This window comes from Diabrotica virgifera, chromosome 5, assembly GCF_917563875.1.
Source record: "Diabrotica virgifera virgifera chromosome 5, PGI_DIABVI_V3a".
NCBI lineage: Eukaryota > Metazoa > Arthropoda > Insecta > Coleoptera > Chrysomelidae > Diabrotica > Diabrotica virgifera.
The window spans coordinates 98774633-98797395 of record NC_065447.1 but is presented as its reverse complement, the minus strand read 5'-3'; the positions used below and the strand labels follow the sequence as shown (position 1 = coordinate 98797395).

Below are 22763 nucleotides of genomic sequence, written 5' to 3'. Positions count from 1 at the left end.
ATAAAACTTCGAAATCATTCGTATCTTTTATTCGATCATCAAAAAAAAACTGATAAGTAAATGGACAAGAAATGATTTTAAAATAGAAGCTTTACATAAAAACTACATGAAATTCTCCTGTTCCTCGCAAACTAGATCCCAAAATTAAGATATAAATTATGAATTTAGGCTCTTTTCAATAAGAAATAATAATACAAGGCTTACCTAGAATGTGTGTGCAGCTTACAGTTATTAATAATTGGTCGCCATCGCCATTACGGTGTGGTTTTGAAACTTAAATTGGTATATCTTTGGGTTACTGTTGATTTAAACGTTGGATTTTTGGATAAATAGTATTTATGATGTCTTCATTCCATTTAAATGGCGTATATTTGATTGATTCTAGATCTTCGCCGCTTAAAAAAGAGAAATTTTGCTGCACACTATACGCACTTGATGAGTTTCTGACCAAAACTGCCGGAATTTCGATCAATTACGGAAATCGATCGCGGCGCGCAAGCCCTCTGATGGTAAAAATACCTTTTAATTTTATCGCTGGCGGCACGAAAAGAAATTTCTGGAGGGATAGTACTTGTTAATTTTATTTATTAATTTAAGTTGAATTAATCGCAAATCAATGTATTTAATTTTAAATGGTCCGTAGCATAACTGCTACATTACACCAATCGTGATGGAATTAGTTTTCCCTGTGCTTGTGATTTTTATGAATTCACATTTTTACGTACCAAATTATTAGAATTGTACTACATGAATAAAAATGAGTGACTCAGATCCGAAGCGACAAAAGGGTTACGCGAGGATAAAAATTAACAATTGTTATTTGTTAATCTTCTTCGAAATTATTAAATTTTATTTGACAAAAGAATGACCCCAAAAATTAAGAATCTGCTCCTTAGTTTGTATATTTTTTATGACACACATTCATAAATGCTGCCATATTGTAACAAAAAAATACCTACGCCGAAGACGTCCACCCACCAACTTCACTTAAACTGAAGCAAAATACTACTAAACAAGCACATACTTCAAAAGCGTAGTACATTTTTCTATGTAGGCTGGTAAATAGTAGCAAATACTACGGAGAAGAGCAAATGCTTTTTAAGTGTATTGAAATCTTCAAAAATGTAGTACGTACTTGAAGTATTAGCATTTACTACATTTTATGCCACCATGGGCACTTTACTTTATAGCTAAACTCGTACCTATTTACGGTTATCGGAACAAACTCTTATAAAATTATACTTTTATTTAAACTTTAATGACTTGAAATACTTGGATTTTCCATAAATAATATATAAACAGTAAATAACTTTTTATTAGTTGTACGCCTTAAATCAATTATTATTTTTCAAATACACTATCAATACTATTTAATAAACAGCTCTTTGATTGATTTTATTATCATCGTAAAGGCGTTAAAAAGCAGTAGCAGAATGAACTGCTATATCAGAATAGCGGGTCGGACACATCTCTACTTGAGTCACTGTCTTGAGTCTTGTCATAACATTATATTCGAATGAGTGCGTTGTATGACAAAGATAGCGAATGTTCGATTTCCACGGACATGGTGTCCATTTTTTTCGTATCCTGAAAAAACTAATAAATATTTTAAAAAAATTTAAACACAAAATGAAAGACTAAATTATTATCGAGGGCCGAAAGTTCCTTAGAATATATATAAGAAGTTTCTTTCGAATAAGATATTTGAAATTAAAAATCACACTACATTTTCTCTTAGATTTTCACCTATGTAACTTATTAAAATAAACATTATAGAAGTTCTCAGGGACTTTCGGCCCTCGCTAATAACGTAATCTTTCATACTGCGTTTAAATTTTTTAAAAATACTTATTTGTTTTCTCAGGATTCGAAAAAAATGAATCCCCCAGCATTGCAGCCGAAAATACGTACCGATCCTCTTAAAAATAATAATAAACCTGTTTTTCCCTAGTTTCTAGGATTTTTCCTTAAAGTTGCCGGGTTGTGAAATAACGAATTTATTCCTTACATTTGCACCATATTGTATATTTTTTATAATAATATTTATCTTATAAAATGTGTAGTTTTCATTTAGCTAGAAAAGACCGGAAATACTAGTAAAGTTTTAAAAATAAATTTAATGAAATATTTTTAAATAAACAAATAGATAATTTATTAAATAAGCATGTATAAATACAGCTTGGTTGAACAGATCAAGTAAACCGAAACTAGCTGTGATAGTGACAAGTACCAAAATAGCATTAAGATGAATTGGATAATGTTAACTGTTTTTATATTTCTTGGTGAGTATTTCTTAAGGAAAAAGTTAAATATGTTAGTACAGATAAAAGATAATAATATTTTGCATGAAATAGTGACCACCACAATAGAGGTCTTATATTTCAGTTCGTTCAGAGAGTGCCATAAATATGCTTATCGGTTTCAATTATTATCATCATCAGTGGCGTTATAGCCCTTTATGAGCCAAAGCCTTCTTCAGAACAATCCTCCATTCGCCCCTGTCTCTGGCAACTCTTCTCCATGCTCTAATTCAAATAGATTTTAAATGATTTTCTAAGTTGTCTCGGTCTTCATCTTGCTCTTATCGGCCTTCTTCTTATCTCTGATTATGGCATCTTCCTCTCGCCTTATTAGATGACCTATACATCTAATTCGTGCAACCTTAACGAATGTTACAACTTTAGGTTCTCCAACACTTCTACACAACTCAAAGTTATAATGCCTGCGCCACACACCTTGTTCTGTTATGCCTCTAATTATTCATCTTAGGACTTTTTGCTCAAACCATTTGAGCAGTTCTTGGTCATTTTGTGTACGCGTATGTGACCAAGTTTCTGAACCACATGTTATTGTAGACAGTCAATTTAATTTTTCTATGTATTTTTGAGGCCATCCTTATTCTTAAACCATAGTAACACGTACTGGCGAGCACTATCCTTCTTTTAATTTTTTCACTGGCATTGTTATCTATTCAATAATTATTAAAAAAGGAAAGATACTGGGAAGAAAAAGAATAGAAATCCACAAGGAAGAACTTCCTGTAGTTGGCTGTATACCATTAATTACAAATGAAATTTAATAAAAAGTGTTCTTTTTGGTAAAAGGTATTTTAGTCTTAAAGGCCCTAAAGGGCTACAAACATATGAACAAAACGTTTTCGCTTTGTAACAAGAGCATCATCAGTGTTACAAGGACATGGTGAGCCAACCAAAAAATGCAAAGGTCAAAGCCTTTCAAAAAACAGACAAAAGTCTTATATAAATGAAAACATCGAAAGATCCAAAGGATGGATACAACTCCTAAGGATACGGCCCTAGGGCAACATATGACTCCCACACGTTGTAAGTCAACTCCCACTTACAACGTGTGGGAGTCATATGTTGCCCTAGGGCCGTATCCTTAGAAATTTTATCCATCCTTTGGATCTTTCGATGTTTTCATTTATATAAGACTTTTGTCTGTTTTTTGAAAGGCTTTGACCTTTGTATTTTTTTGGTTGGCTCACCATGTTCTTGTAACACTGATGATGCTCTTGTTACAGAACGAAAACGTTTTGTTCATATGTTTGTAGCCCTTTAGAGCTTTTTAAACTAATATACCTTTTACCAAGAAGAAACTTTTTTATTAAATTTCACTTAACCTTCGGATGACCAAGCGGGGGAAATTGTGACCCCAGCGTATGTTTTTCTTTAATAAATTCAAAAGTATTTTCAATTTGTAACTCATTATTTTTTTATTTTACTTTAATATAATTCTGGATATCCTCATATTTTGAAATAAAAATAATTCCCTATATTTTACGAATAAAAAATATATCTTGAAGTTGATATTTAGTAAAATACAGTCTATTATGTGTAATTCCAAGTAGTTTTACGCTAATGACGTCGACTTTGCAAAGTAACAAGACACTTACTCAACATACAAACTACACATGACACTAATATTCATGTTGTGACTGGCTGAATGACATAAAGTCCATGCCATAAAAATAAAAAAAAAAATATAAATTAAAAAAGAATTCATTTTTTTGTTATTTGTCATTTTTGACATTTTTGACCTGGGGTCATTTTTCCCCCTCTTGGTCATCCGTGTAACAAAAAAAGGTTGGTCATCGGAAGGTTAAAAAGAATAGACTGAAGACGTATACCCTGGCTAAACACGTTGAGACAATGGTACAGTTGTAATTCTGTCGAGCTGCTTAGAACAGTAGTATCAAAGGTGAAGAAAGTCGTAATAATAGCCAACCTTCTTGGGAGATTGCACTTGAAGAATAAAAAGAGCCGTATTTAAAGCATCTACCAATGATTGTGTTTACAAAAAAAATCAATTTAACAAATTGTGATATACTGGGGAAATGCCTGGTAGCAGTTTTATTATTTATGCAATGTTGGTTTTTTATGTGAATCATCTAGAATAATATACATCTTTTGTTATAATTCTGCTCTTGTTCTAGAATCAAAGTAAATGTAAATTTTCAAAATCAAAGCCATGGTTAATTTCTACAGCATGTTTTGCTAAGGCAGTAGTGTTCACTTTGTTTATTTGTATACTATGTGTGTCTGTATAGATATTGGTATGTTTGGCCAATAATATGTTGAATCGCAGTCTTTACAAATTAAGTACTTTATAAATAATATCCAACTACCGATCTTTAGTAATTTTGAGTTTAAATTTTGAAAATAATTTTCAAAGTTCCACACAAAAACAACTATGGGTATTCAACGCTTTTTAAATGGTTTAACTTACTAAAATGGATTTTATTTATAGTTTTTATTCATTTTAGGGTTAACCAATGCAGAAAAAGTTCCCGAGAGGAGAGCAGGTAATGTTTTAATAGAAAAATATGAATATGGTAGTAATATACATATATAGGCAACGAAAATATACCTAATTTTAACAAGGCGAAAACGGCGGGATCGTTGACAAAAATATTTCCATGAGATTTTTTTACATAATCACATTCATGAGACATCCCAGAATAAGGTTCAAGATGTCGCCCACGTGAATAATGGTCCAATTTTTTTTAACAATTTTTTTTAATCAAATTGCAGAAATCAATATTTTCGGCACGGACATTTTTTTACGTTTATTCGACCACTCTGGACAAAAAAGGTCTGTTATAATTTTTCCATAAAGTTGATCGTCTTCTAGTTATAAGCAATTTAAAATTGAAAATAAAACGAAAAATGGTGATTTTCAAGGCTTAAAAGTTATTATTATGAAAGTCAGAAAGCGACTAAATCAAAGACTAATGCCATCCCTTCAAGATACCGAAGACATTTTTGTCATTATTCTATTACTAAGATGTTCTTTATAAGTAATAATAAAGAGGGCCATGCACGTATTAGGCTGAGAGATGCCATTCTGGTGAGTGCGAGAGAGTTGCCATTCCGGCAGTCAATGGTGCGTCAATACAATGAACCGCTCATTGTTAATAATAAAAACTAACAGTTTAGTAATAAATTATTAATGACAAAAATTTGTTCACGTAGGTGGGACTTTAAACTTTGATTCAGTCATTTTCTGACTTCCATAATAATAATTTTTAATATTAAGTATTAGGAGATGCAAGGTGGATAACATTAATAACTGGGTAAAAAACAGAAGAATAGAATGGAATGACCACATAAGCCGAATGACAACAAATAGAGTAATAAGGACAGCGAGAGACGGTTCCCCAATAGGAAGACGATCAGAGGGAAGACCACGAAAACCATGGAACGACAACTTACTAGAGGCACATTGAAAAAACAGACACAATCATGTCTATACAAAAAGAAGAAGAAGAAGAAGAAGTATTAAAAATGGCCATATTCGCGTTTTGCAAATTTTAAATTGCTTATAGCTCGAAAACTATCAACTTTAGAGAAAAATTACAAGAGACCTTTTTTATCCAGAATGGTCAAAAAAAACCTAAAAAAAAAATTGATCATATCCTGACCGAAACAATTTGTTTTTGCAATTTGATTAAAAAAATTGTAAAAAAAGATTTGGACCAATTTTCGCGGGGGCGACCTCTTGAACCTTATTCTGGGGTGTCTCGCGAATGTGATTATGCAAAAAAATCTCATGGGAATTTTCCAACGAACCCGCCATTTTCGATTTGTATAATTGTAACAGTGGGTATAATAAAAATGGCAAAATATACTTTCTAACAAAATAATTTAGTAAACAGCCTTTACAAGTAAATATACATGTTTCTCGCATTTCAATTGATTTTGTGTTACATTTTTAAGTAACAAAAAAAGAAGGTGGCAGAACTCTTACCCACAATATTCAACATAGCACTAGAAGGAACAGTTAAGGCCAGCAGAATTATAGCCCATTTGTCGACACAAAGAGTAGTATATTAGGCAGATGACATAGTTCTTATGGGAAGAGGAAATCAAATATTAAAAAATCAATAATAACCCTGTCAAATGAAGCACGGAAAAGATGTCTTAGAAATTAACAAAGGAAAAACATATCAACTCTACTCTAGAAGAGCAGAAAAAAAGACGAGATAAATCTAGACAGAAAACTAGCCTTTAGAAAGAAGAGTTCAACGGATTAAATATTTTGGGGGTAATTTTAACTGGCAATAATAAGAGAGAAGTGAAGACATAACGGAGTAAATACTAACAGGCAACAAAACATACTGCAGATAAAGGAGAAGAACTTATGCAGAAATACAAAACTAAAAATATACAAAGTCTCAATCAGACTAGTAGTTACATACGCATACGCATACCCAATGCCTGCAATCAAGAACACACATAATCAATGGACCAGACCTAATGAAAAAGAACCTGCTAATGAATTATTTGCTTAATATTTTGATGGTGAGTTCCAACGTAAACAGAGAGAATCCACATTCGACCCAACTACCCCGTATAAAATTACAGAACCTTAAATATCAAGAAAGAAAAAATCGATGAGAATAAATTATAATATAAAAATATACAGTATGTCATTTTAAAAAAGGGACTTATGAGGGGTTTTGGAGAGTGAACTATTTAATGAAAATATGTTCATCTATTTGCTATTTCGGTTATTATACCAGAAGTAACAGATAGATAAAAATATTTTCATTAAATAGTTCACTCTTTGAAACCCCTTCATTCCAATTTTCATCATTCCGTTACCTTTAGTTGTCGAAATATTTTTATTTGGCCCTTTATCTACCTCACTGTCTATAGTATGTACATCATAACATTATTTTTAACATACTCAAGTTTATTTGAATGGATTTGTGTTTAGTCCTTAGAAGAGCCACCAGGCGAGCCCTAGAATCCACGGGAGGTTCATATTTTGCAGACATTGAAAATGAGATAATAAATAATTGTGTGGAAAATGGACTCTCCAGTTCTGGTGCTGACGACCTAAAGGTAAAAATTCAAATGTTAATTCAAAAGTTTTATAAACACACTACTTGTAGAATATAAATAGGTATAGAAGTTATGGATTTTTTTTAATATGGTCACACTAATACAAAAAGCAATATTTATTTCTTTTGAAAAAACTTATTATTGTTGCAAGGAATAAAGGTTTTTATTCAAAACAAAAAAAAATCGATATAATAACACAATCAGATATTACAGCTCGGTACTCTATAGAAGATTTGCTTGAGTTACAAATTGAACCAAAAATAAATAAACTAACTTTTACGAACGAAAATAAATAAACGAAAATATGCCTTATGTGGGATTATAGAACTTATAAAGGGGAAAGATTATTGGTCTTGTGGAACAAGTAATGATCTCAGAGGGACATATCTGCAGAGCTAGGCGTAACATAATATGGTGTTCTGTCCAAAACCTATGCTAGGTAACAGGAATTAAGAAAACTCAAAAATAAAGCAAGGGAAAGTCGCTAAAAAGTAATACTGGCTCGCCACGATCGTTTAATTGTCCAATCAGCTGGAAGACACCCAACCGTTTCTTACCTGTAGCTCCGAAGGCAGCTTTTGGAAGCTACAGGTGTAACTGTTTCAGTTGAAATGATAAGAAGAAGAGTCGATGTCAAGAAGTAAACAGCAGGAGACAGTTATGGGTTCCCGAGTTATCCAGGCAACACAAGATTGATCGCATAAATGGGTGTCTTCACCACCAAAACTTGAACATTGGGAATTGACAAAATGTGGTATTTCCAGAAAAAGCCAGGATTTGTGTAAAATCAGAATACCCACGAAATCGTGTACTTAGACGTCGAGAAAGACAAGAAATAACGATAACTGTCAGATCTGCTAACATAATATATAAAAGAAGAAGTGTAATGTTCTCGAGAGGCATTTTGATCTGTAAAAAAACTCCTTTAATTGTCATCCAATCAACTCTAACTGCTCACAGGTATGTTGATAACCTGTAGTTAGGCTCTGGAAAGGTGCAACAGGAAAAATTTAATTTTCATGCATGATTATGGACCTCCACATATCATTAGAGTGATTTGAGACCTCATTGAAGCAGAAGATATGCCTTGTTTGGAGTGGCCTGCTTGCTCACCCGAGCTTAACCCTATAGAGTATTTTTGGGATAGTACAAGCTGCTCTTAAAGAATGGAGGTACCTACCAGAATAAAATATTGATAATTTGATTAGGAGCGTGCCCACGAAAATTCAAGCTTGCATACGGACTAGAGGTGGTAAAACTGACCACCAGAGAAAACATAAATAAATAAAAATAATTTAAACATCATTAATTTTATATTGAAATATTTTATTCTATTGACTAAAACATCTAGGTAGTTTCAATTTGTTTTTAAATACTTTATTGTTTTATTTAATTGTTATATATTTGTGACCAAATTTCTTTAAAATGAATATTGTTTGACTTCATGTGTTTGTTCTTTTTTTAAATTCGCACGAAATAATAAGAAATAAATCGTAGGCTTCCAAATAAGTTTGGTTATGTGTAAACTTTCGTTGAGTTAATTATTTATCTTGCATTCGTAGCACATGACTATATATTTTCAAACTCATTTGAATGTTACAAAAATGTAATCAATCGATAATCAATAAGAAGAATCACGTTAAAATAGAATTAGTTTAACAAATAGTACAAGAAAAGAAGATATGTGAGCCAAAACATTACAACGACAAGTTGATGATGGATAAAATCTATTCCATTTGTTGCTTTGGCCGAATATTGAGGAAATAGATCCTTATTGAAGCATAGCCTATTGACAGATACGCTGTCAATGTCACGTAAAAATACCATGTTCACCACACCAAAAATTATTCGACAAAAAAAATTTTTAAATGTCCGCAAGTGCTTGGTGTCCAAGATACGGGGTGTTGAAATTTTTCTTGCAAACTGACGATTTATTTATTGCTCTAAAACGGATTGATATAATATATCAAGAAGTCAGTTTGCAAGAAAAATTTCAACACCCCTTATCTTGGAAACCAAGCACTTGCGGACATATAAAAATTTGTCGAATAATTTTTGATGTGGTATTTTTACGTGACATTGACAGTTTATCTGTCAATATGCTATGCTTCAATAAGGACCTATTTTCTCAGTATTCGACAAAAGCAACATATTATTATCTAGTTGTTACATATTATGTAAATGAACTATGATGGATTTTAAGGGGTAGTTATTGCTCATTTTTTGACATATATCTAAGAATTTTATATTTATCATTGACGCACATACGGGCAATCGTCTGAATTAAAAAACGTTCTTTTTTTAAATAATTTAGTAGTTATGAGTGATATCAAAAATATTAAAGCGTAAAAACATGTGTTTTTCGTTTTTGAATGTTGTGATTTTCTTCTTTTTATCTAAGATAAAAATTGGTTAAGATATGGCTGTTCAAATTTTGAATATACTCGGTATTAGTGACTCGTTCAAGCACTTTCAACAACAGTTCTTTTAAAAATATGCAGTTTGAACCGATGAGATATATAATAAACAATACGTAGGTACATGAGTAAAGCAACTTTTGAAGCGCTAACGATTAATTTCATTCGGGTTGCTAATTAGGCTGTGATTTTCAGGATTTCTTTACAAAAAAAATAGGGGTCAAATTTACTTTCAGCGTAACTTCCTTACTTTTGGTGCTAGAACCTTTTTTAATTTTTTTATATAATTCAAAATAATTATAATGAGTTTTCCCCAAAAAGCGCTTCATTTTTATTGTATTTCACGTTGAAGTATTCGATTGGGAATTTGACAAATATGAACCTATTTTTCATTAGCTACAACAAATTCTACTGGATGTAGAGACCTTATACTTACACAATTTATAGTCTACTTTATTTTTTATTGTCTACATTTTTCCTAAGACAGTTTTGTCGACAAAATACTTACTGTCTGAGTTTAAAAAAAAACGTCTCAAAACGTGTTTTTTTTATTGAAATATGAACATATGCACTTGTAAAGAACTCAAAAAGTATTCTATCTGTCTTCGAGCCTTAATCTATCCATGTTTGGACATATGCCTCTCCTTCTCTTTTTCACTGGTTCCTATCCAGCGCTGTGGTCATGCATCTGGTTCTGGCATCTGGCATCTGGCATGATTTTTGAGGTCGTGGCTCTATCTCATGTGAGACCTTCCCCTCTAATGTTTTCACGGTAGTCAGTAGATTATTTGATTGTTCGATCTTTCATCTGCTTGTGGGATGATGATAGCTGCAAATTTCCATTTGAGTTTTTCCACCTGTTCCTTAACGTCTTTCACTTTGGTTACTCCTCTGAGTAATCAGATGAATAATCAAAAAGTATTAAGTTAGTAAAAATACGCTTTACAAAAGTTGCTTAAAATTAGTCAATTTATCCATTTCTGGACTTACCTTAAAAGTTTATTTTTTCACCGCCGAGAAGGGGTAAAAGTCACACCCAAGGCAAAAACGCACATCGGACAATAGCACTTTGTTCTTTGACATGTTAGCTATATATATATATATATATATATATATATATATATATATATATATATATATATATATATATATATATATATGCCAAATTTAATATTAATCCAAGTGTTTCTTTAAAATTTAGAAATATTCTCCCAATCCAAATAAGACGCAGTTCCCGCATCAACCATTTTTAAAAATTTTTTCGAAATTTATAAGAAAAGAAAATCTTAGTTGATTAATAAATATACATGAATCAAAAACCGCTAAACGCCTTAAAAATGAGTGGCGCATACAATATTCCAGTTACAAAAGAGCTGATATGAATATTACGTGGCGCGAAAATGTATTTTCATTGTGATGGAAAATAAAATTCTAGTTTTATTTTGAAAGACGTTTCCATAATATTTGCTAAATTTGAAATAAAACGCGCCACAAAAGAGTAACTTTGATACAGTTTGCATTTTACGTTGAGGCTTTTTGTGGCGCGTTTTACTTCAAATTTAGCAAATATTATGGAAAAACCTTTCAAAATAAAACTAGAATTTTACTTTTCATCACAATGAAAATACATTTTCGCGCCAGGTAATATTCATATCACCTCTTTTGTAGCTGGGATATTGTATGCGACACTCATTTTTACGGCGGTTAGGGGTTTTTATTCTTGTATCAGGAGTTTTTCAAAGTTTTTTATAAATTAAACGCATGAAGTTGAATGTAATGTTTCTCGATTACAGGTTAAGCGTTATAAATGGTCGCGCTTGTCGCATTTTCTCCCAAATGATGGAGCAGTTACGACACCAGACTTGTGATAAGACAATCCGAGTTCATATCCCAGCCATCCTAATAATTATGGCCGACAAATGAACTCGGATTGCCCGATTAAATTTAGCGTCGTAACCACTACAACTACATAAATCGATTCGGCGATAATGATTAAATTAATTATACTTTTGGAGCTCGAAAACTTCTGAACGGCTTAACCGATTTTTATGATTAAACGTGAGTTTGAAATGTATTTACAAGTAGTATCTGATTCATCCAAGGTCAGGTATGATAACTGGAGGTATTACAGGAATTATTGAGATTGAAAAACCATTTTTGCCATAAGAAATAGATTTGATCATACGTTTGAAGCCTATAATTTAAGAATTCGAATTTTCCCAGATATGATGTATAAACCGTTAGAGGCGTCTAGTGTCTTCCTACAAACGTTCAATTACTTGCGCAATTCGTAAAATTGCCGAAAAAATAAAAAAATAGAAAGTTTAGTTTTTCAGTTTTTCAGCTATACTGAGTCGTGTGTAGGTATGATCTTAACCGCGTAGACATAATTTGAAAGCTTAACTCAACGCTATTGATTTGGTGTATTTGCGGTTTTCCTGTCTCTCCTGAACCCACCAGTGGTCAATATATGAGATTTTCTCTCGCGGTTTCAGAAAATTGCACACAACTATTTTCTGGGAAATTATACCTTAAATAGTACCTTCTATTCTCCTAACTATCCTCCCTCGACAATCTACTAGACTCGTCCGCTCAGATAGTGATTCAGTTAACTTAGTTTCACCCGATTGTTGAGTTAGTGCTCTTCAAGTGATAAAATGAAACCCTATATTCTGTTTCGCGGGATAATTGTAGATGGCAACTAACCATATTTATATTTTTCATATTTTAAATATTGGCGGCATCAACATTTACATTGTGTATAAAGATAATAATAATAAAACAGAAGAACGTCGGTTCTTTTTAAAGGATCTGGCTTTATCGTTGATGAAACCTCATCTTATGAATCGCTCGACAATTCCAAACTTCACTTTAAGCCTTGGGAATTATATTGCAAGAATTGCCAAAAAAACATTACCGAACTCATTAGAACCTGAACCATCGGATATTTAGTTTTATTCATTTTGCCCTCGCCGCAAAAATAGAAAAGTAAAAAATTGTAATTCTTGTTATTAACTAGTTTGCCCAGAGCATTTTTGTTATACTTATGTAAAGTGCGTTGCCGTAAATTATAAAGATACGGAAATTGATTAAATATTATTGGTTTCATTCCGATAATTTTTTTTGCATTTGATCATATGTGATTATTTATATTATGTTACATTATTATGTTCTTATTATTTGGTAATAAAAAAAAGTTCTTTCAAAAATTATATTTTGTAAAAAAGGAAAAATTGGATATGTGAGAGAAAATCTCACGCGCGACCGATTTTCAAAATTAGACATGCGTTGGAGAAATCGATTAAGGCACCACATTGGAATCTTATTACCCAGGATTCCATTGTGAAGAGCATTTGGCTAGGATAGTTGTGCCCCTATCGCGCATCAGCGTGCTATAGGGGGAAAAGGGATGGCCTGGAGCATTGGAGCGAGGTGGGGTGATCCCGGTTTTTATCCGGGTTAAAACACCTCGTCCCAATGAGTTGTTATACCCGAATGTACTTTTTCGGTAGGGTGAACATTTCTCACAGGTCTGGTTAAGTAAAATTGCTTGACATGCGTTGGAAGCGTAATGATCAGTAATATCAGAAGCCGCAAAGGTCGGATTTAAATTTTTGAAATTTTTTTGGATGTTTTGGGGAAGAGAACGGAAAACAAACCCAGAATGAGAAGAGCCGCAAAATCCACAGCCTTGGACCGAAATGGAGATTTGTTATATGGATGGGCGAGTCTTTTCCTAAACTTTAAAATAGGATTTGGTTTAATTTTCAATTCAGTCAGATTTAGAAAACCGAAAATTTTGTGTACTATATAGTGTCGCCTGTAGGGGTATCGTGCGCCACTGGCGAGAACTGCCGTTCTCTGGTAATAGTTTCGGTGTACAATTTTTGATTCCATATTGATTGACAGTAAAGATAAGCCATCCCATACCATTCGGGGATAACTAATTATCAAAATATGTCATTAGAGTGATCATTAACGTGTGATATGTAAAATAATTAGGGTAGGTGTACGTGCAATTAATTAAGGGGATAGGCACAAATTTTCGGCTCCGGTGCTATTTAAATACATTTATTTTTTCGAATTCTGAGAAAACTAATAGGTATTTTTGAAAAGTTTAAACGCAAAATGAAATATAACGTTATTACCGAGGGCCTAAAGTCCCTGAAAAGTTCTATAATGTTTATTTTAATAGGTTACAGGAGTGAAAAAAACAAGAGAAAATTTAGTGTGATATTTAGCTTCAAATATCTTACTCAAAAGAAACTTTTCATTTATTCTAAGGGAATTTCTGTCCTCAGTAATAATTAATCCTTCATTATGCCTCTAAATTTTTAAAAAATATATATAAGGTTTTTCAGGATTCACAGAAAATTAACACCATGTCCGTGGTGATATTTTCCAAATCGAACGCTCTATCTTTTTCATGTAACGCACTCTGTCGAACAGAATATGGTGACAAAACAGTGACGAACAAGGTTACTAATTATATGAAACGGCTTTAGGAATATCTTGGGTTGTTTATTAAATAATATTGATAATATATTTAATAAATAATTAATTTAAGGCAAATAACGGTTATCCAAAAACATTGAAGAGCCATCTCTAAATTAATGATGAACATTTCATTATCAACTAATGTTTACATCTCCATACCAGTGAGAATAACTAAACGTAATTCGCCAAATAAAGAAAGAAAAATTAGGAATAGCCGTCAAATATTTGCTCCTAAGCTTTTAAGATATCTTTTTCTGTTATTTTTCATTTGAACTGCTTTTGTTTTAGGTTACGTTTGCTAAAATGAAGTATTGTATGTCGGGGACAAGCATTTATAAAATTGCTAAGAATGAATATATTAGCAAAATAGAAGAGTGTAGTCGTGACGCATTTAGGGATTCTACAGCTTGTTTGGCTAACAAGCAAAAATATTTACCAGAATTCGTTTTGGATTATGTACAATCAATAGTTGAATATTTGTACGATGTCAAAGATTTATATGCAGGTAAGTAGAGTAAACTTAAAAGCACAGTGTTTTAATCGCGATGGAAAATATCTTACAAACGCTAGAGAATGCACAAACATTTTTAAAAAAATAGTGGAATTTGTGCACTCCACACAAATTTTATGGAGGTTTTGTTTCCTTAAAACCCCTGAAATTTTTGAGTACGTCCGAATTAAATTAATATTGTGATACCATTAGTTTTTTTAATTTAGTGTCTTTAGTAAAGACCATTAGTTAAACACAATGCTTTTAAAACTTTCTAGTCCCTATTACTTTTTTTATATACCCTATTCCACGAACATAGGCCTGTTTTGGATTATTTCGACAACGAATATTTTACTGTGCAAAATAAGAAGAACGAAATTAAATTGCAAATTACATTGTTGTTTATTGGAATAATTATTAGCGCCATTTATTTTCGTGCTTCTTATGTTGCACAGTAAAATATTCGTTGTCGAAGTAATCCAAAACAGGCGTATGTTCGTGGAATGGCACATAAGAAAGTTTTTATCGAGATATTTTGAAAAAATTTGTAAGATCCATGACATTTTGTTAATATTTAAGTAAGATTATAGAGACCCGGTAATAGAGATTATAGGTAATAATATGAAAATTATTTATTATTTACATTTTTAGGTATATTTTAAAACATTAATAAAGCCGCATCTCGATAAAAACTGACTTATCGAAAAAATATTAAGCGGTAAAAAAAGTTTTAAATACATTGTTTAACTAATGGTACCACAATCAGAAATTAATTGGAACATACACGAAAGTTTGGGGTATGGGGTATACAACACTGTATTTTTTTAAGATGTTCCTGCCATAAGAGAAAAATTATATTGCCAAGAAAGAAAAAGCACAAAAAATTGATAGGTTAATTTTGAAATGAACTATCTATATTGACATTTTTAAGCAATCTCGAGATTAAAATGCAGGTGTTGTTAACATTAATTTATAAATTATTAAAGCTAATAAATAAATAGTCATTTTAAATAGAAATAATCAATACTTATTAAGTATATCGGAACGACCCACTTACTAATAATAACAAAAATCCATGTTCGTTTGCACATTTTAAAAGAGGACAAAAAACGAAGTTTAATGACCTTAACTTTGAAATTAAATCGAAATTTTTGTTAGTCCTCAGAGTTCTTACTCTCTTTTGACTCTTTGTCTAGCTTTCGGGTTTGTTTGATCCTTTGATCGGCTTGATATTCAAGCCGTAGTCGTGATATTTATATTTTCCACAGATATAATAATATATTAAACTTGACACAGTAATTATTATGCTCATTTCTGTTGTTTAATCAAAATTTCTTAATGTATTTTGTCCTTTGTCTTTTGTTTTTAATATGTGTGTTACTTTAACATGTTTAGTATCATCAAGCTTTCCTTTAATAATCTCACAACTACGTCTAGATCAAGGGATCAGTCAGTCCCGAAAGCTACACAAACAGTCAAAAGTCAACGGCGTCCCTTATTTAAATGCACTTACACCAAAGTTTTTTTATGTACCTACTTGGACCTGTAAAACACGAATCTTTTGGGTAACCATTAGTCCGGATATTGATACGATTGTTAACAAAAAACTTGCAAAATTACAAAATATTATTTTCTTAATCAACAATTATTCCTGTTCAAAAATTGCAATTTTTCTATTTTTTTGGATGTTCAACAGCGTTTATCTCGAAAACTATGCATCCTGCGAAAAACTTGTAACGACAGTTTTTGCTTAGAATGGCCCAAGAAAATGTTTAGTGTTGCGCAAAATCGTTTGTTTTTTGTAATGTTTTAAGTGTTTAATTATAGATTATATATTTTTTTAATTTTTTATTAATTAATAGAATTTTAATAGAATTATTTTTTTTTTCATTGTAGATTCAGAAATCATCGGTTGCTTAAAAAACTTTGGGAGATACGCAATACAAATTGAGTATATTAAATGCTTAGCGACTGAATCTCAAAAAGCCGGAGCCGATCAAAATATTCCTAACTCTCGACAAGAATATTGCAGGTAAATATACACGTAATGTTTAAAACCACCAATTAACGATATCGCACACTGATGTTGTATCAGTGTGCGATGTCGTTAATTTTCATTCACTAATTTCTATAAAACTCCAAAATACTAAGCCCGTCCTCAACAGATGCGTCGGAGACCATCGATGTGATGATACTAGTGATCAGCTACTCCAGAAACCGCTGAGTAATGTTGTCCAGTCGGGTTAGACGAATAACAGGCCTAACCTTGCATTAGGAGCTGCCCCAAATTTTACTTTTTTTAATCTTTAGGGGAGGTCAATAGTAGTGTAAATTTAAAATCTCGACTAAATTCCGCCATTGCGTTAGCCGCCATCTTGATTTTAAACGAGAACCGTTTTTGTTCAATATCTTCGCCATTTTCAACTTTTCGACAAAAAGTATAACGGCCAAAATTGTTGAAATTGTAATTTTCGATGATTTCCGAGTTATAGCGGAAAATAATGACAGTTATATAGGGTGAGGCAGAGAACTGGCCTATTAGAAATATCTCGAGAACTAAAGGCAACAGAATCATGAAAATTGGAATAAAGGGGTTTTGAAGGATGATCTATTAAATGAAAATATTTTCATCTCTTTGCAACTTCCGGTTATACCGGAAGTTGCTTATAACTTCGTTTTTTTTAATGGGACACCCTGTATATTTTTATATTTTTGGATTCTCCTCGATGTCTTCTTTCTTAAAATATGAGGTTTTGTAATATTATACAGGGTATTTTAAAAGATAATTACGTTTTTTTATTAATTTCGTAGCAATATTCACACCCTGTAGAATTGTAGTAGTTTGACATCTAAAACTCTACTTACATTCAAATGATTTTTAATATACTCTAATATTGTTAAGAATCATTAGTATAGCCAAATTTTTAATTTCAGTATACAGGGTTTGTCGAAACACGGAATGAGTATTTTCGGAGTTTTCTTAAATGGAACACCCTGTATTTTTGTATTGTAGTGAAATGAAATTTTATAGTACTTTTTTATTTCTTAAGCATTTCCTATACCTAACTGCTTTAATTTGTGAGTTATTGGTGATTCAAGCTAACCATTAATTGCAACAAAAAATACGTAAAATTTTATTAAGTTGGCCGTGAAAATACTCAATCCCAAATATTTTTTCAGAAATAAATACATATTAATCCAGACTGGTCCTTAAAATTACCAATAATGGTTTAGCTATCAAAATACCTACGTAGTTAAAATTGTTGGTGCGATTAACAATTAAGCACAAATTAAAGCAGTTAGGTATAGGAAATGCACAAGAAATAAAAAAGTACCATAAAATATCATTTCATTACAATACTAAAATACAGGGTGTTCCATGCAAACTCAGAAATTACACATTCCGAGTTTCGACCAACCCTGTACACTAAAATTAAAAATTTAGCTATACTAATGATTCTTAACAATAGTAGAGTATATTAAAAATCATTTGAACGTAAGCAGAGTTTTAGATGTCAAACTACTACAATTCTACAAGGTGTTAATTTTGCTACGAAATTAATAAAAAAACGTAATTATCTTTTAAAATACCCTGTATAATATTACAACACCTCATATTTTAAGAAAGAAGACATCAAAGAGAATTCAAAAATGTAAAAATATACAGGGTGTCCCATTTAAAAAAAACAAAGTTATAAGCAACTTCCGGTATAACCGGAAGTTGCAAAGAGATAAAAATATTTTCATTTAGTAGATCATCCTTTAAAACCCCTTTATTCCAATTTTCATGATTCTGTTGCCTTTAGTTCTCGAGATATTTCTAATAGGCCCTTTATTTGCCTCACCCTGTATATAAATAGAGCATAATTATTGAATTATCTCGTTGATTGATAGTTTTACGACAAAAATGTTCCTATACAAAAATAGAGACAACTGAATTCTACACAATTTTAGTTTCTTTCATTTTTTTGCTTAAGTTAATATATAAGGTGGTATGTATGCGATAATGGCGCGAGCGTAAGACCTGATTGATTTTGTAGCAATTGTTTTTGTTCAATATCTACGCCATTTTCAACTTAAATTATTGTTCCAAATATAATTTCCTACAATTTCTTTTTAACAATTTTTTTCATGCGGTTGATATTTTCCGAGTTAAGTGGGAAAATAGTAAAAAGTGGTGGGGGTGAGCATAATTACTGAATTGAATCTTTTTTCCGAGATGCTCCAAATTTTATAATTCTATCCTTTAGGGGAGATCAATAGTAGTGTAAATTTAAAATCTCGACTGAATTCTGCGGTTGCATTAGCCGCCATATTGATTTTATAGGAGAACCGTTGTTGCTTAATATCTTAATATCTAATTGTAGGAAACGCAATTTCCTACAATTTCTTTTCCACAATTTTTTTATGCGGTCAATATTTTCCGAGTTAAGGAGGAAAATAGTGGAAGCGGAGGGGAAGCATAATTATTGAATTGTCTCATTTATTATTAATATTACGACATAATTGTACATAAACAAAAATAAAGTAAATTATATTTTATACAATTTTTGAAACTTCCAATGAAACACCAACCAAACTAAGTACATAAAAGACATAAATAATAACTTATATGCATTAAGTTCACTTAATTTTATTAACTAGCGGGTTTTATTGGTTGAATTTGTCTGTCGATAATTAAGTTTCATGTCAGCTAACATATTTTAATATTTCAACAATTTTTTTTTAATTTTGGACCCCGTTGGGGGTAATTTTCCCATCCCTCCTCTTAGACCCGCCACTGGTTCTCTCGAAAAATTGTAGTAAATCGTAATTGCAACAATTTCAGTCCTTACATTTTTTGTCGAAAAGTTGAAAATGGGGAAGATATTGAACAAAAACAATTTCCTTTAAAATCAATCGGGTCGTACGCTCGGGCCGTTACCGCATACGTACTACCTTAAATATTGATTTTATCAAAAAATGAAACAGATCAAAATTGTACAAAATTTAATTGTCTTCATTTTTCTATGGGTTAAAATTTGTTGTGAAGTAATAATAAACGAGATAATTCAATAAATCAATAATTACGCTGTAACTGTCATTGTTTTTCCCCATAACTCGAAAAATATGGAGCGCACGAAAAAAATTATAATAAACGAAATTACACAAAATTGCATTTTCAATAATTTCAGTTTACATATTTTTGTCGAAAAGTTGAAAATGGCGGAGATATTGAGCAAAAACCGTTCTCGTTTAAAATCAAGATGGCGGCTAACGCAACGGTCAAATTCAGTCGAGATTTTAAATTTATACTACTATTGACCTCCCTAAAAATTAGAAAAATAAAATTTGGGGCAGCTCCTAATGCAAGGTCAAATAGTATCCCGACTGTGCTAATGAGTTTGCATTGATTTTGTATCAAATTTCCATAAAACTTTACGAGACAAGGCCCGTACTGAACACCAGGTATCTCGAAGACTATCTTCATCATTATGTTCGTTATTATCTTCCCTAAAAGCTTCCTAGTACGTAACGAGTTTGCAAACTGATTTGGTATTGAGTTTACAAAACCCCAGATGAGACCTTTTATGTGCACTATTTGTCTCGGAGACCATCGCTGACATATTGTGTTCAGTGGCCCTATAAACCTCCCGAGTAACGAGTTTAAATTGATTTTTTATCAAATTTCCATAAAACCCCAGAAAACGAAACCAGGTGTCCATTCTGGGCAGCAGATACCTCTAAGACCATCGCCGACGCAATTTTTGTATTTAGTAATCTCAAAGGTCCCGAGTAGCGAGATTGCTTTGATTTTGTATCAAATTTCTATAAAACAATCCTGGAGTACAGATGCCTCGGAGATTATTGTCGTCACACTCGTGAAATTTCCTGGTCAGCAATTCTAAAAACCCCCGGGTAGCAAAATTAAACTCATTTATGTAATGTATTTCCGAATTACAAATTTATCATTTTTCATCACTTTCGTACGCCTTTTGGAAAATAGTCCAAGATAGGAAAAACCAGACAAACAAATTTTTTGTAGTTAAGAACGGAAAAATTAATATCATATCATTATCATTGAAATCGCAAATAATATAAACAGGGCTTCTTAGAATGGTTATAATGGTAAGCTTTTATTGATTTTTTTTTTCATTTTCTATATATTTTTTAGAATTTACGTACCAGCATCTCAATGTTTCCCAAACACCTATAAACAGTACTGTCCAAATACAGAGAAGATCAACAAGTTATTCACCGACTTCAATAATGCTGTCATGTCTCCATGTCAAGAATGAACTAAGCTGTAAAATAAGTTTTAAGCTTTAAGTTAAGTCTGAAGTTCTAAGATGATTGTTTAAAAAATATATTATATTTTTCTATCATGCTTTTTATTAACTTTATATAAAACTGACATAATAGTCCTGTCGCCAGGTGGTACAACGGCCTCCTTTATTCAGATGGACTTACCCAAGTTTTTTTTATACATTTTGACCCGTAGAATACAAATTTTTTGGGTAACAGTTGATCCGGATGTCGATAAGATCGTTATAGACAAAGAACTTGAGGAATTACATAACAGCGATTTCTCGCAAAACAAAACATCTTTTTGTATTTGTTGTGTCATTCTAAGCAAAAAATGTTCATACAAGTTTTTTCGTAGGATGCATAGTTTTCGAGATAAACGCGGTTGAACTTTGAAAAATCGAAAAATTGCAATTTTTGAACCCGAATAACTTTTGATTAAAAAATAAAATAGCAATTCTGCTTACCGCATTTTAAAGTTCAAGTAAAATTATATCGGTTTTGATTATTTTCATTGCTAAAAATTTATTATTTTATTGTTAAACAAAGCTATAAACACCTAGTACGTGAGTGATGTTTCAATAATTTCTCATTTAAAATCGAACGAGTAGGTAGAGTAGCTACAAGTGCAAGCGAGGCAATTTCTACGTAGCATGCGTTAAAACGCATGTATTAGGCACGGGAAACACTATGTGTTTATAGCTTTGTTTAACAATAAAAAAATAATTTTTTAGCAATGCAAATAATCAAAACCGATATAATTTGACTTTAACTTCCAAATGCGGTAAGCAGAATTGCTACTTTATTTTTTAGTCAAAAGTTATTCGGGTTCAAAAATTGCAATTCTTCGATTTTTTGGAAGTTCAACCGCGGTTATCTCGAAAACTATGCATCCTACGAAAAAACTTGTAGGAACATTTTTTGCTTAGAATGACCCAAAAAATGCAAAAAAATGTTTTGTTTTGCAAGATATCGCTGTTATATAATTCCTCAAGTTCTTTGTTTTTAAAAATGTTATCGACATCCGGATCACCTGTTACCCAAAAAATTCGTATTCTACTGGTCAAAATACATAAAAAAACTTAAGTAAGTCCATCTGAATAAAGGAGGCCGTTGTACCCCCCCCCCCTGGCGACAGGACTATAATTAGTAGGGCAGTCAATGAGGGTATTTTGCTCCGAATTCCATCCTACTGCATCGATTTACTTGATATTTTCACAGTAAGTAGGGAATAGCTCAATAAACAAATTCTACCTTATGCCGATGTGCGCTTTTATCTTGGGGTTGGTTGCCACCACTTCTCGGGGGTGAAAAATATTTTGGTTAAAATAGCGACGGAAGAGACTAGAGAACCTAATTTTAAGCAAAAACTGTTCTATAATTATTATTTTTTGAAAACTCAATACTTTTTGAGTTATTCGTGGTTGAAAATTGGCCATTTTTCATTGAAAAATGACACCTTTTCGGACTGATTTTTGCGAATACCTTAGAAACTATGCATCTACCAAAAAACCTATTTGAAATACTTCTGTAGGTTATAAAACAAACAAAGATATTCGTTCCTTTATAAATCTTCTAGTTAAAATACAAAGAGGGATATGGTAGGTTAGAAGAGTTTTTTTTTGTTGCATGCTCAAATCGGTGCATTCAACTTGAAATAACAGAGAAACGGTCAATTTCAGGTCTATAATGATACTAACAACTTTT

The 22763-nt window shown here is 31.8% G+C and overlaps 1 protein-coding gene across 1 annotated transcript; it reads left to right on the top strand.

Moving 5' to 3' along the window:
• The first annotated feature begins 2204 nt into the window (after positions 1–2204).
• Positions 2205–21133, top strand: LOC114342703 (uncharacterized). Its single transcript, XM_028293501.1, has 6 exons — positions 2205–2282; positions 4784–4822; positions 7240–7367; positions 14570–14786; positions 16668–16803; positions 20926–21133. The coding sequence occupies exons 1-6, from the start codon at positions 2246–2248 to the stop codon at positions 21047–21049; spliced, it is 681 nt and encodes a 226-aa protein (XP_028149302.1). The 5' UTR covers positions 2205–2245; the 3' UTR covers positions 21050–21133.
• Positions 21134–22763: the final 1630 nt, after the last annotated feature.